At 41.3% G+C, this 15,836-nt stretch overlaps 1 protein-coding gene across 1 annotated transcript; it reads left to right on the top strand.

Annotated features, from left to right (window-relative positions):
- Nucleotides 1-4,941: 4,941 nt before the first annotated feature.
- On the top strand, nt 4,942-15,836 carry ort (glycine receptor ora transientless). Its single transcript, XM_033468043.2, has 9 exons — nt 4,942-5,354; nt 7,452-7,596; nt 7,797-7,879; nt 7,982-8,125; nt 8,531-8,613; nt 9,307-9,441; nt 9,845-9,945; nt 10,544-10,861; nt 12,650-15,836. Exons 1-9 carry the CDS (start codon nt 5,257-5,259, stop codon nt 12,908-12,910), a joined length of 1,368 nt encoding a protein of 455 aa, XP_033323934.1. The 5' UTR covers nt 4,942-5,256; the 3' UTR covers nt 12,911-15,836.

Consider the following 15,836-nt stretch of genomic DNA (forward strand, 5'->3'; position numbering starts at 1 on the left):
TTATCTTCTCTAAAAGCCAAGATCTATTTTCGAGACTTTTCAGTGGAAAAACATAACAATGTATACTAGAAAGTAATCTAAATCATTCTGACTCACAGAGGATTGGTTAATTGATCCAGAGAGATTAAAGTCTAATTATTTGCTCCCGAAAAGCTTGGAAATGTATCACTAGATAATCGTGCTTGATGAGTCGTTTATGAGTCAATGAGGAATTTCTAATGAGAAACCCGGGGAGAAAAATATAGTGTGGAGAGTAAAATGTAGAATAGGGTAGAATGTAGCATGTGTAGAATGCAGTGTACAATAGAATAGAAAATAGAGTATATTATGCAATAGAGCACAATAACGAGTAAAATATAGAATATAGTATACAGCAGATGTAGGAAGTGGAATATACAATACAGCATTCAGTATTGTAGAAAGTCAATGCAAAATAGTATAGAAGCAGAATACAGTATACAATAAAGTAGAAAGTAGGATATAGAATACAATGCACAATAGAGAAGAGAGTAGTATATAGTATAAAATTGAATAGAGTGTACAATAGAACAGGTTGTCGAATACAGCATGCAATACTGTAGAAAATAGGATATATGTAGAATACAGTAGAGTAGAGAGTAGGATATAGTATAAAACAGAATAAAGTGTACAATAGAACAGGGTGTAAAATACAGCATGCAATACTGTAGAAAGTAAAATATAGTGCAAAATAGAATAGAAAGTAGAATATAGAATGCAGTATACAATAAAGTAAAAAGTTAGAATATAGGATACAGTATCTAATAAAGTAGAAAGTAGGATATAGAATACAGTGCACAATAGAGAAGAGAGTAGTATATAGTATAAAATAGAATAGAGTGTACAATAGAACACAGGTTGTCGAATACAGCATGCAATACTGTAGAAAGTAGGATATATGTAGAATACAGTGCACAGTAGAGTAGAAAGTAAGATATAGTTTAAAATAGAATAAAATGTACAATAGAACAGGGTGTAAAATACAGCATGCAATACTGTAGAAAGTAGAATATAGTGCAAAATAGAATAGAAAGTAGAATACAGAATACAATATACAATGAAGTAAAAAGTTAGAATATAGGATACAGTATCCAATAAAGTAGAAAGTAGAATATACATAGAATACACTATACAATAAAGTAGAAAGTAGAATATATATGTAGAATACAGTACACAATAAAGAAGAAAGAGTAGAATATAGAATACACAGTGCACACAATAGAGTAGAGTGTAGGATATAGTATAAAATAGAATAGAGTGTACAATAGAACAGGGTGTAGAATAGCATACAATAGAACAGCATACAATTTACAATAAGCTAGAGAGTAGAATATAGAATAGAATAAGGAGTAAAATATAAAATACAGAGTTCTTTTCTTATTTTGTCTTTTTTTATTGATTTAGCGATCAGAATATCTACATTCTATAAGCTAATGTGAAGTACAGAGTTAAGTATATAGAATACAGAGCATAGTATACAGTAGAGTATAGAGCATGAGGTTCAGCCAATTAGCTCAGAAAGGCTTAATAGAGCGTAGCTAATTATTCGCATAGATGAAAGCTAGAATCGCCGGTGCGAAATAAGAGCAACAAAATCAGCAAACTAAGAGGCCACTGAAGAATATTTTCGATTCCGTTTGAACCGTTTGCGCCACCCCTTAAGCCATTCCAACGTACACCTGGAACACCCTGTATAACTTCTCGAAGAGCGGCCACTTCAGGATGCACGAGCACCGCGTGAACACGTAGCATTCTATTCGCGGCACAATTTTCGAGGATCGATATATCGAGCGGCGTGTCCCGTCGGTCGACAACGATGTCTTCAAATAGCACGGTAGTTAACGTCTCTGAGAGTCACCCTCAAGAAGGGTGGCGCGAGAGCGAGAGGAGAGACACTGCAGGATTCTACCTCTTCCCTCCTCGGCTCTTTCGTTTCGTTTCTTCTTCCTCTTCCTTTTCCTCTTCCTCTTCCTCTTCCCCTCGGCATTGGTCACGTTCCACCGTTCTTCCCACCCTCCTCTTTCGTCGCTTCGACACTACCACGCCATAATCTATCCATCCTTAAAGCAGGTACCACCATTCCAATGCGAACGTGATTGCACGGGCCCCTAGCGTCGAGGGTCTAAGTAGCTAAACGATCGCTGAAACGATCGCTAAATACTTCGTCTAGTATCGATGATGGTTTCAGGGCTGACAAATTGCCTGTCATCGAGCTGTGGCTCGAATCATACCCCTCTGCGATGCCTTTTGTTTTCAAGGCTTTGTTCTACCAACCTTGGCGAGTAAAAATATTTATTTGATATTATTAATTGCGACGATGGTTCGCCATCGAGCTGGAACTCGAATCATCCCCTGTACGGTGTACTTTGTTTTCAAGATTTTCTTTTATCATCCGTGACAAATGTAAATATTTATTTAATTTTATTAATTCTACAATAGTCCAGTTGCTAAATACCTTATCCAGTATCGACAACGGTTTAGGGGTTGGCGAATTGCCCCTGTCATCAAACTGCGAATTATTCTCTGTACGGTACCCTTTATTTTCCAGTTCATGTTTTTCCAGCCCTTACAAACTAAAAAGATTCATTTCGCTATATAATCGCTACAACGATTTGTTGTATTCTTGAACCATAAAATTGTTATTGTTATTATTATGTGAACGAGTGAGATTCTTGATTGTAATGACCGTATTGACTGTATTCAAGTATAATGATTTCGTCGGATTATTTACAACCCCTTATAGTTGTCTACGTGTACTGCATAATTCTGGCATTAGAAAATATAATTTTAGAACATTGAGCGTATAGAAATCAGAATAGTGTATTTACAATTAAATATGGTAGCGTAGATTTAATTGAGAACCTAATGATTGCAAGTCATTGCACCTAGCATTGAATCAAGATTTACATTGATCGTTATGTTGTTCGTCCGAAGTCGAATGTTACCTCCCCGAATAATTTTGGAGGTTTCCTAAAATTGTTGAATTTCATCAGAATTACTCCGATTAATCTGTTAACGAATCTCCCACGATCTCGTAACCGAGATGAACTCCGACAAAGCTGCTTTACGAAATGCTCGAATAAATCGCCGACCATGTTTTAGCATGGATCCGTTCATAATAGATGCAAATAAATTCGTCTTGAAACGATGACACTTGCCGTTAACCGTACCCGAGCGTTCGAATAATTGCATATCTAAACCAACGAGTTCCTCACGTATCTGTCCGGTTTCTTCCTTTCGTTCTTTCGCTAATGATAATAGAAACCACGGGAGGATTGGTTTTCGCTGGTTAAAGATTTCAGTCGCGGCGATCAAAGAAATCCGGTGCGCTACCTCTGATCTTTTCTTCTTTGTTAGTCTCTGGAGAGTCGCGGCGTTGCAACGAGTGCCGAACGTGTTCGTTGCAACGTGCATTCGACGATGAAATTAATTCGACTGCCTCGATGATGCTACCATTTTACTCTGGAGTAAAATCAGCTCGCTTACGATCGTCGTAAAGAACAATGACTGCAGACATTATGCATTTCTCGACGAAATTCAACGCGCGTGGTTTGAAATTAATTAATCCTGTAAAATCTTATGCATCAAATACGAACGAACAAATACTGTTGGTAACTTCTTCTTCTTATTTCTCGTTCACTATCAATTTTAGTAAAGGACATTTGTAGTGGATAATATTAGAAACGATCAAATAATGCTATAATTAATATTTCACTCGCGCAATAGAAATTTCTGCTTATTGTCAACTTTTTCACCGTATATAAAATGGTGATCTTAGTTGCTTTCTTCAAATATCGACAAATAATAAATGAACGAACATGTGTAGGACCACTAATACATTTTATATTAGCGCAAAAAGAAAACTGTTTCTACACATAGACGAAATTGATATAGTTTTGTCGACGATCTGTTAATAAATTGTTTATAGAGTACCATTATACCCGATCAAAGTGGCATTGAACGATTACAAATTTCATTGCAATTACTAAACCGCGATTTCTACAGCAATTTCGCCAAACAGTGTCAAAACAAACGTGTCTTACTGTCTCAAATAATTTTAGCGGTTCGAAACTAATAAATATAGGTATCCTTAATTTCTGTCAAAGCTTCCAACATTTTCAATTTTAGTTCTTCGCGATACAAATAATTGTCGAAATATTTCGATCAGCCTGCTACAAATACGAACTCAAATCGATTCGCAAAACGTTAACAACATTCCGTAACTGAGTACATCCCTCCTTCGAGAACGCGGATTGCGACGAGAGCATTCTCTATCAACAGTCTCCCAAAATCATCACCCGTCAGTCCCCTGAACCCAACTTCTAATCCCGACGAAGCAACCAGACCCCGAACAAGCTGTCCACGCGGAGGCCCGCTAACCCAGGTTCTCCGCAGCGTTATTCTTCGGTTAGCCTTGATCGGTGCAATTAGCTTTTGTCCGAAGTGCTGGATTACAGCAGAACAGCATCCGCGGACGATGAAGACGACGACGATGCCACGGACATGCCGCATTGGGGGAGGGTGAGTTTGTCGGTGATCGTGGTGGGCACCGTGACGGTACAAGCCCAGAGGGATTACCACCACTTCTTTTCGTCTCCGACAACGACGACGTCGACGACGTCTACGACGACGACGACGACGACGACGACGACGACGCCGGTCCTCCGCGATACTCTCGACCCTTTCCCAACCTGTGTCTTCGTGTACGTCACGAGCGTGAGTTACCCCTTCTATACCCCATTCTTCTTCCCTCTGTATCGAGTTAAGAGGCCGAAGCGCGCGGGAACAGAGGGCGGAGGGACGTGGAACGAGGGGGTAGGTATATCGATGCTGGACCACCACCTCTATCGCCACCACCACCGCTACCAACTTTGCCACCACCTCCACCTCTGCCTCTCTACCGCCGACGATGAGGATTCTGCAGCTTCGGCAAAGTCGTTTGAAGAAGTCAGTCGACGGTCGCACGTCCTCGCGATTCGGGAATAACGATCACCGAGGACCGAGAGGAGACGGCAAAGAAAGAAAGAAAAAGAGAGAGAGAAAGAGAGGAATACGGTCTAGGGGTCGTCAGGAACAACGGGAACCCCGGCTTCATTGCCGGAAGAACGCGATCGTCGGAATTCTTTCTCCAGTCTTTGCCAGCTTCGCGATTGCGATTTCTGTACGGTATCGCGGCCTGGTCGCACGGTTCCTCGACTTCTGGTAGCAAGAAGATGCGCTGAGCAGCAACCCCGAAGAATGTCAATGGACGAGACGCATGGGGGCGGCATGGTCTCCGCAATCCTATCATCGGCTGTGCTTCTTCTCCTGCTGATGGGACGCGCCGCGGACGCTCAGTAAGAATCCTACCCGTGAATCGCGATTCCCTCCTTTGCGGCTCGCTGGCCAAGGCGGCCATCTTAGGGCGACCCGGAGAGGACACTCCTGATTGGACTTATGCTCCTGTGCGGGGACCTTGCGACATTTTACGATGTGCACCGGTTGAAACGCATATTTTTTCCACATGGAGAGAGCCTCGGGTTCGGTAGTTTCGGGTGCGCGGAGTATTCCGAAATGATTTTTGGGGAACGAGGAAGCTCCGGCGTGGAGATTAGGGTCTTCTGTTAGGGTATGCTCTGGAGATTTAGGATCGAAATGGTCTTGGGACAATTTTTCTTTGATTTTTCACGTTTATGATTGCTCTTGATGCCAATCTCGTTGTTAACGTTGATCTCTGTGAGAGTATAGTAATGAAGGTATACTGCGTAGCTCTTGTGGCGTATTTATGGTTTATTTTATAATATTTACGGATTTCGAGACCGATGTCGACGAAGTCAACAAAGTGGTTGGAAGAAGATCCTTGCTGTATTTTCGAACAGAATTCATTTCAAAGTGACGTTTCGATTAACTATACGACGATCGTCGTCAAGAGCAACTCTTAATTTTGTAAGACATTCACGGTATCTTTGAATTCGAATGTCGAAACAGCCAATGAAACGATTACAGAATGGTTCGTGTTGCAAAATCAATTTTAACGTCTACATTAATTTCACGCTTCGCGAAAGTCGGCGTTCGTTGCTTCAGAATACGTGCTCCCGAAAACAGAGAATACATACACGACACAATATCCATCAATATCTAATCGATTATCTTCCACAAAAGCAACGAACAACGATATATACTTGAACTATTCAATCAATTGTTTTCCTAAAAAATAAATAATGAACAACAACGTGCGTCGATATTCGATCAAGCGCTTTCTTGCAGAAACAAGGAACACGTGATACGGTATTCATCAATATTCAATCATGCACTTTTCCTCGACATCGAATCGTTACAATTTCCAATGTCGTCCGTTGTTTAAACAGAATAAAATCAAGAATTTATCAGAGCCAACTGATTCCTTTCACAAAATCAATTGGAAACAGTGAAATTATGGTCGTTCGTAAATCGAGATCCGGCGCGATAGTTGGGAAACCAAAATGGTGGCCGCGACGTCTGGTGACCTAATCTCTTAAAGGATTATCGCAGTGACAGAAGTGCAGTGACAGCGGCAAAAGAGAAAGACAGATATGTTTCTGTTTCCGAAACGTTTCGAGTTACGTCGCGTAAATTTCTATTGTTTCGGCAGTAAAACACCGCGGAGTTGCGTCGCTCGCGGTGGGGTCTCAGAGAAGAACCACAACGAGGTGTGAACAAAGGAGCACCAAATTTTTTCAGAAGAACGGCGCTCCGGAGTTTTCAATAGTGACGGACTGCATCATGTGATTCGCGGGTGGTGCGACGCGCAGTGATATCCTTTTTTTCTCCTCTGCCTCGACGCGGACGAGTTTCGCGATCGAAGCGTTGATTGTCGTTGCCGCGCATCTTTAAATATAATCTGATCATGCGAAAATTAAATTTTAAATCGCTAACCAATTCTATGATTCGTGAAAACGACCGAAACGCTGCGAAATCTGTAACAAACGGTGCAACAGTGTGTTAATTCTAGCATCTACTTTGGAATCTTTTGTACAAAACGATTCAGAGTTGAATAAACGATCGCAAATTTCTGTGCAAATCATGGTTCGCATTTTTTGTTCGAGTAGTTCGCCATGCATGCGACGTACACGGGGTGCAATTACATAATTCGCATATCATGGTAGACGCTGTTTCAAGACTGCCGATGTTTGTGCGGGCGAATAATTAATTGCAAGATTATCATCGGTGGCAACTGCTTCGTTCGCATTAGAATTAGTAGAGGCCTCGTTAAATTTGATCGAACTTCGAATACCGGCGGTGTCGCGCAATTTTTGTAAGTCCGAATGCACGAAGATCCGCAGTCCGTTCGCAAGCATCTTTTTCTGTCGTCGTTTCACGACTCGTTTGGAACCATTAAATCGCGATGCAATTTATACTTGAACCGTTACGCCGCGAATGATTGAACGACAAGAGTTGACGACGTGCAATTTTAGGAGGAGCTTGGAGTTCTACGATCTCCTGCCGGAGGACCCGAAGCTCTACGACAAGATGCGGCCGCCGAAGAAAGATGGACAGGCAACCGTCGTCTATTTCCACGTCACCGTGATGGGCCTCGATTCCATAGACGAGACGTCCATGGTATTGTGCAACATTTACAGAAAGATCTAGTCTGTAAGACCCGGCAAGATCGCGGGAGCCTCAATAATAAGAAATGAAATTCCAAATGCGTTGCTTTTACATTCGATTTTCATTGCTCGACGTTGGCCAAAGCTTCGGTTCGTTTAATAAGTTTGCAGTTTCCAAGCGATTGTACAATTATCGTGACTTGTTTTCCGTAGACTTACGCAGCCGATATATTTTTCGCTCAGACCTGGAAAGATAACAGATTACGGTTACCGGAGAACATGACGTCCGAATATAGGTACGTGATCGTATCAAATTGACACGGTCTTCGAAGACTTGCGCGGTCTTCTAATTCGATCTCGCTGAATCTGATCGGAAGATTATTGTAACTTGCGACCAGATTACTAGAAGTGGACTGGTTGAAGAACATGTGGCGGCCGGACTCGTTCTTCAAGAACGCCAAATCCGTGACCTTCCAGACGATGACCATACCTAATCACTACTTGTGGCTGTACAAAGACAAGACTATTTTATACATGGTCAAGTAAGAGTCAAACAAATCGATACACTTTACCTCGGCCTGAATCATTTTACTGGCTGCCATGCTCGCCTTAGTTCTACAGAATAACGAGCAATTCATCGGGAATTGAAACTTCGTTCGAATAATTAACCCTTTGCACTCGAATGACGACTTTGACGCGCCGCTAAAAATTGCTTCGCCATTTTTTCTTTTAAAGGAATTTTGTACATTGTTAAATTGGTTTCTATTTAAAGCGTTTATCTTACGAGCAAATAAGTTCAATTTGAAACTGATACAAAATCACGGTTGCTACACGCTGAAAGAAATATGTTAATTTTTCAATTGAAATCGTTTCCAGTGCAAAGGGTAGATTACTGTTCTCCAATCATTTTTCTTGTAAAGAACAGGCATCTGTTTTCCATGTTTCAGACTAACATTGAAACTATCCTGCGCCATGAATTTCCTGATCTATCCCCACGACACGCAGGAGTGCAAGCTGCAAATGGAAAGCTGTGAGTTCACGTAAATGTTGTTGTTTAAAAATTCACGTTCCTTTGTAGCAACGACTGTTACACAATTTACCAACTATATTTATGCGGAACCTCATTCAACGCACTGTACGTTCTCTGCAATGTGTCCAATTACTTTGAAACCCAATTCAATCGAAACTTTTATACACTTTAAAGGGATTCCTTATTTCATTCGAAGACTAATGTCACTCTCAACGGCGTGGAATAATTTTCGTACGATCACGGCGATTGGAAATGGGGGGTTCCTAATCGTAATCCGGAAATGGGGGGTTCCTAAAGTAATTTTTTTTTAAAGTCGTTTATTCGACGCGCGTATAAAAAATTTGTACCGCGAAAGTTCGAAGTATGCTTGCGATCGAGCGTTCTCGTAGTCGCAGTCCGACGTTCCCCGAAGCTTCTTCGCTCTCGGAACGTCGAATCTTCTTGTCACGCCTGTCAACCAAAGGGAGACAGTTCGTTTCCGTGCCGCTGGCTGCGATTCAATGGCAATCGAATCCCCTTCGGTTTGAAAAGTCGATGACGTTACTGCTCGCACACGAGCGTCCCTTGTTTCGGGCGGGGACGGCCCGGGGACGTCGAATAGGCGGGGTTGGTTCCCGGACGAACGATCTTTAAATTTCGTGCTTTCGGCGAACACCGGCCGATTTGACATCGACAAAATAACTCGGTCAACAGTGTCGCACACGACGGACGAGATGATCTTCCAATGGGATCCCGACGTGCCACTCGTCGTCGACGAGAACATCGAGCTGCCGCAGCTGCAACTGGTTAAGAATTACACGGCCGATTGCACGCAGGTCTATTCGACTGGTGAGTCACGAGAAAGGGAGCCGGGTCGCGTCGGTTCCTTTGTTCCCGCGTAATTAATCTGATTTGCGGGCCCGCGAGCGGGTCCATTCACGCGAGTCGTTTTCGCGCGCGAACGATTCCACGCGCCGAAACGATACGCCTCGTCCCTTCGTGCCTTTTCCGAGCTTCGTTAACGCCGCCGCGACGGCCACGGTGAATAGAAAGAAACTCGTCCGTAATAACAGCCGAATTCATGCGAGAATGGATTCGGCTCGCTATTAATAATAATTCCGTCGGACGACGATTTCTCGAATGAAACGGCTATCACGGTCGAACAAAGGATCCTCGACGTCGTCGAATCTCTCCACGTTGTATTTAGAAGCCGCGAATCAGGAGTTTCCTGCTAATGCTCGCTTTTTTCTAGGTAATTTCACTTGCCTCGAGGTAATCTTCGTTCTGAAACGTAGGCTCGGATACTATTTGTTTCACACCTACGTTCCTACTTGTTTGATCGTCATTATGTCGGTGAGTGGACTGCCAATTTATGTTCCACGGTTGTACGCGTTGAAACGTTCGTGCAATTTACGGAATTCTCGTAGCTGTAAACCGCCGCGGATTTGACGCATTTGTGACGAAATCGCGAAACTGAGACGCGAAACTGTAACAACATCGGGACGATCTAAAGATATCGTTACATTGTAAGCGGACCGGGGATTTTTATGCAAAATAAAAATTGTCTGCATCAAATAGGAATACGAGTAAATAAATGGCAATAGTTTGTACGCGTTAAATAAAAATGTAGTTTGCATTGGATGGAAACAGTTTGGAAGAAATAGAAACTAAACAGTAAATTCATTCTTTCTTTAATCACTCTACTAGATTCAAGACAAGACATTGTCCATTTTTAAATTCTTTTAATCTTTCATCTATTTCAAATCGCAACCAACCAATTTGTCGTAAATGCATTAAATCCGCAGTCTAATTGCGAGTTACGATTATTATCTGTACATTTTGAACTAAACGAGGAGTAAGAAAATTCTCTGATAGTTTCACGAACATTTTTGGCTCCATTTTTTGATACTCTCGTTTCAAATGTGTGTCTAATTTGTGACGTTTTACGCAGTGGGTGTCCTTTTGGATAAAACCGGAGGCAGCACCAGCGAGAGTGACCCTAGGCGTAACGTCTCTGCTGACCCTTTCAACGCAGCACGCGAAAAGTCAAGCGTCCCTGCCTCCGGTTTCGTATTTGAAGGCAGTGGACGCGTTTATGTCGGTTTGCACGATATTCGTGTTCATGGCACTAATGGAATATTGCCTGGTGAACATCGTTCTCGGTGATTCGGACGCGCCAGCTGCGAAACCGCCGCCTCCGCCTGCACCGCCTTCTTGCGGTGGTCCAGATTCAGCGAAACTCGATAAAATATTCGACATCGCCACCAAGGTAACGCTTAAGCGGAGGTGGATATCGAGATCAGACACGATCTGTGTCTCGGAGACAAAGGACGACAATTTTTAAGAGCACATTCACTATTATACTACAACTTTTCCATAATATCTTCGATATTGAACTTCGATTTTTATTACTTTACTCTAGTTCGCTATTATAGTTTGATTTTTGAGGCAACAGTTCAACATGGCATTCTCGATTTTCGATATTTAATAACTACATTTTACAATACCACCTTAACTATCATAATTCAGTTTTACAAATTTATAATCACAGTTTTTAATTATACTTTAACTATTACCCCGCAATTCTCAAGGTAATAGCTCAACATGGCATTCTCTATTTTCGATATTTAATAACTACATTTTATAATACCACCTTAACTATCATAATTCAGTTTTAAAAATTTATAATCACAGCTTTTAATTATACTTTAACTATTACCCCGCAATTCTCAAGGTAATAGCTCAACATGGCATTCTCTCAATTTTCGATATTTAATAACTACATTTTATAATACCACCTTAACTATCATAATTCAGTTTTAAAAATTTATAATTACAGCTTTTAATTATACTTTAACTATTACCCCGCAATTCTCAAGGTAATAGCTCAACATAACATACCCAATTTTCGATATTAATAACTACAGTTTTTAATACCACCTTAACTATTGTGATTCATTTTTCGAAATTTATAATCACATGTTTTAACATCACCTTAACTACTACTCTGCAATTCTCAAGATATTAACTCAACAAGGCCTTCTCAATTTTCTAAATTTATGATTACAACTTCGATCAGAGCATTCACTAAATTGTGCTTCAATTTTCGAAATCATCATATTCTCCACTAAAGGTTATTGCCAATACACACAGCCAGTGAACGATGTATTCGAACACTGTACTTTCTGATTTTTTACAAATTGTCGATATTTCAACTGTTATAATTTCGCAAAAGCGCGTCGTACAATAGCGAACCTAAACTCATTTTAAATCTCGTAGCTTCTTCTTAAGCCATGCGTCGTTCATTTTCCTGCAACAAAAAGTTATTCAAAATCGAGCAACGAGGGATTCCTGAAGTCATTTGAAGTAACTTTTTCCTTGGCGCAAATGCAATCAGCGGCTTTGTTTACGAGTTATTAACGAAAAACAGTGACCAATGAGAGGCGAGATCAGCAGACGCGATGCGGCTTTGTGCGCTCGTTAGCTGGGCGGCACCGCGCCAGCCGAGCTCGCCTCTCATTTGTCACTGTTTTTCGTCGATAACTCGTAAACAAAGCCGCGGATTGCATTTGCGCTAAGGAAAAAGTTACTTCAAATGACTTCGGGAACCCCTCATTTCGGGATGTTGAGTAATTTCTGGGACAATGCGCCGGCGTTGAGGGCTTAATTTCCTGGACCATGCCTAAAGTTATTGTCGCTTTTGGACAAGTTTTTAGGCTATTCTCAACTGTTGATCTTCGGCTTTAAAAGGACTATTAGAAAATAAAATATAAAAAATATATATATATAATAAAATAAATATATATAATAAAAAATATATATATATAATATAAAATATATATAATATAAATAAATAAAACGTCGGGTAGCCTCGACTCTCCAAAGATTCGGCCAAGAATAATCAATCTATAGCATCTAACACTCGAAGCTCCTAAGAAAAAAGGCCGAGCGAGTCAATGGCGACTGGACACCCTCCCGTCCAAGCGTCGAAGTCTCCGAGTCGCAGAGACGCAGTCCTGCCGCTCGCGGTTCAAATTCGAATCTCTCTCTCCCGCAGGAGAACGCCGTGTTGCTGACCGGTCGATCCCAGAATTCGTCGGCAGGTCCGATCCCGGTCCCCATACCCGGTCCAGCGCGCGGTGCTCCGCCAGGTCCGGCAAGAGGGGGCCCACCATCCGGGCCTCCACCGGGCCCTACGCCCGCTCAAAAGGCGCGGATGCGGGCGCTGAACATCGACCGGGTCTCGCGAGTCTTCTTCCCATTCCTGTTCGCTGTGCTAAACGGAACTTACTGGATTATGTTTGCCGAGTACATTTAAAGGGGTGCCGGAAGCTGACGACTACCCTAAACGGCCTCTCTCTGTCACTCAACGAGCTCGAGGAACACGCGAGAAGACGCCGCCTCGATGGAACCTCGACGGATACCTTGATGGATCGTCGAGGGATCGTCGCCCGTGGACGTTCGTGGACGCGGGACGAGGCGGCTCTTCGGGATGTCCTTCGGGACGTCCGTCGTAAGGTTATTCATTAATAAGGTTGTTTTTTTCAGACGGTCGTAACTAATCGAACAGTGTGATACAGAAGATAGAAGACGTTCAGGGTTCACTTCGGCCGGTAGATCGAAAAGTCTGGTACAATCGGATCGAGAATGATCGAATGGTTCACGGACGAATGATTTCATGTAATCGTTGGTACACTGAATCCTAGCGTGGAACAGTCTGTAAATATTAATTGCCTGAGGCTCGGTTTCGTCGATTTCGGGACTGCCGGGTGTAATGCTTCGAGAAACGAGTATTCTTCGATGATTTCGTTCGGTCGTTGTTGTCTTTCAATTTAGTTCTGTAGTGGCTATGATATTCTGAATTGAACAAGTTTCTGAATTCAACGTTAACCAAGTTAATGATCGATAAATTAAGCACGAAGGAAGCGATAAATTAAGCACATCGTCGAACGTTATGTTTCGTTTATTATCGTTCGGTCGCTGTTGTCTTTGTATTTAGTTCTGTAGCGGGTACGATATTCTGAATTGAACAAGTTTCTGAATTCAACGTTATAACCAAGTTAATGATCGATAAATTGAGCACGAAGGAAGCGATAAATTAAGCACATCGTCGAACGTTATGTTTCGTTTATTAGGAACGCTAAGGATATTATTCCGAGCAATTTTATTTAAGCTTCTTATTTCCACCACAGGGTGATCATTTTATACTAGATCGCGTCACGATACATAGAATATAATAATTCGTTTTATTGATTGCCGATGAACTGAACAAGGAAGAATTGATTATGAAGAAAACGTAGGGGCGAATTACAAAATATTGTAGACGTATAATCATGTTTCATTGAACAGCAGCAAGAAGCGTTCCAAAAGAGGATTATTATAATCGTGCGATTTATAGTATTCGATTTCTGTACTTGCGTCAAACAGGAGCAGTTTTGTAGAAGATTGTACCAATTGTTGGAATTCAATTATTTCTTTGATCAACTAACGACAGATTAAACCGGAAGAAATTTACGATGAAGGAAATCTAGGTGAAATTACCAATTATACGTCGCGTTTTATTTCGAGCATTTCGAAAAAGAAATTTCTATCTAAAATCATCGTGTACTATACGTTAATTTGATTGTTTCTATTTGTATGAACGAGCAAGGGTTTTCCACGAAATTTTGTTCGAATTTCGTGCCGCAACAGAAAATGACGTGAAAATTTCTCAGAGATTAACGAGAACAAACGATAATCTATCCATCGTTCCTCGACTGTACCATGATTTTCAATCTACATATTCTGTGCAACAAAGCAGCGTGGGCACAGCGTTCGCTTAAGTCCGTTTCCAGCAACTCGATTACTGCGAGAATTCTGCGAGAATTCTGCGAGCGTTCGGCACGGATAAGCTGCGGGTTCTATTCAAACGTGCGAAATAAATCGTGAGGAACGAAGAAAATAATTGTCACACGATGGCGAAGTGATTAAATTGCGATTCGTGCAACGCAGACTGCTTTCGGCGGCGGTCGATTCTTTTGTTCCCGATCGAATGGAATTGAGGTGTTCGAAGAGGAGAGACACGTTGCACACCGAGCAAATCGATTCAGCTTGATCGCACCTGAATGAGTAAATTAACTTGTAATATGATCGTAACAGAAGCTTGTATCGTTAGTGAAGCATAAACAAATCGAAGTATCAGAAACATTTGCACGCATGGTTTGTTACCTCTAACGTGTAGGCGATCGAGAATCGTTTTCATCTTTACGTTCGACGAGAATTTAATTAAGCAATACCGGTATTAAGCGTTAAGTGTTAATCGCTGTCGAGAGTTATACGAACGTTACTATTAAAGAACAATTGATTTGGTTGTAACAACTGTATATTGATTGTATATAATTTCTTTAAAAAAAAAAGAAGATTTATAACTAACTGCTAATTTCCGAAATAAACTATGTATAGTTCGAATAAGCCGATCACTCTTGTTTTCCTGTTTCGACCGCGACTCTACACTAAATGTAATTCGGTTGAACCAAAAATAAAGTTACTCGCTATGATACTTCCAATATCGTGATCTAACGACATTCACACGCGGAACAATAATATCTTAACGTACGAAGACCTCTCTGTGTATAATAAAAACGAAGAAATAATCGAGGACGATCGTCGATGAGATCTAACAACTAAATACGTATTACGTACGCATCGAGTGCTAATCATTAAGTTTGTTACGAATTGAAATTCCAAACCCGCAGATCTTTGCAGTAGCGACTTCAAACGTCCTTCGAAGATTCTATCCAAACGTTGATTGTTGACTAAAGGAGAACCGGTGCATCGATGCACGATAAATCATGTAGAATAATTATGTACTATCTCGAACGAGAGAGTTGAACTACTTCCGAGTATGTAATTATTAACGATGGGATCGAATTAAATCGGTCGGTCTGATGTTTATTTTAATTATCAAATGTATGGTGAATTATTTCTTCGTTTTTGTTTGATTTATACCGTTTCGTTACCGATCCCATTGTTAAGAATTATTAAACGTCGAGTGGCGAGCCACGTGTACAGCTAATAGATCGAGTAGTCACATGTTTCATGTAGACAGAGGATTCTAGCAAAAACTCTATGTACGACGAATGTGGCAAATTTCAATTCCTCGTTTCGTTTCCCTACACTTCTTCGTCACCACGAATTTCTTTGTGAAATATTTTAGATCTTCTATATGATGTTATATTGAAATATTAAACGAGAGAATCATTGAA

This window comes from Megalopta genalis, chromosome 6 (genome assembly GCF_051020955.1).
Source record: "Megalopta genalis isolate 19385.01 chromosome 6, iyMegGena1_principal, whole genome shotgun sequence".
Classification (NCBI taxonomy): Eukaryota; Metazoa; Arthropoda; class Insecta; order Hymenoptera; family Halictidae; genus Megalopta; species Megalopta genalis.

Bases quoted from the DNA above. Each gene is read 5' to 3' on its own strand.
- ort (XM_033468043.2), top strand. From the start codon at position 5,257: ATGTCAATGGACGAGACGCATGGGGGCGGCATGGTCTCCGCAATCCTA. The intron at 9,442-9,844 runs GTGAGTCACGAG...GCTTTTTTCTAG, and splicing joins CACGCAGGTCTATTCGACTG to GTAATTTCACTTGCCTCGAG. The intron at 10,862-12,649 runs GTAACGCTTAAG...TCTCTCCCGCAG, and splicing joins TATTCGACATCGCCACCAAG to GAGAACGCCGTGTTGCTGAC.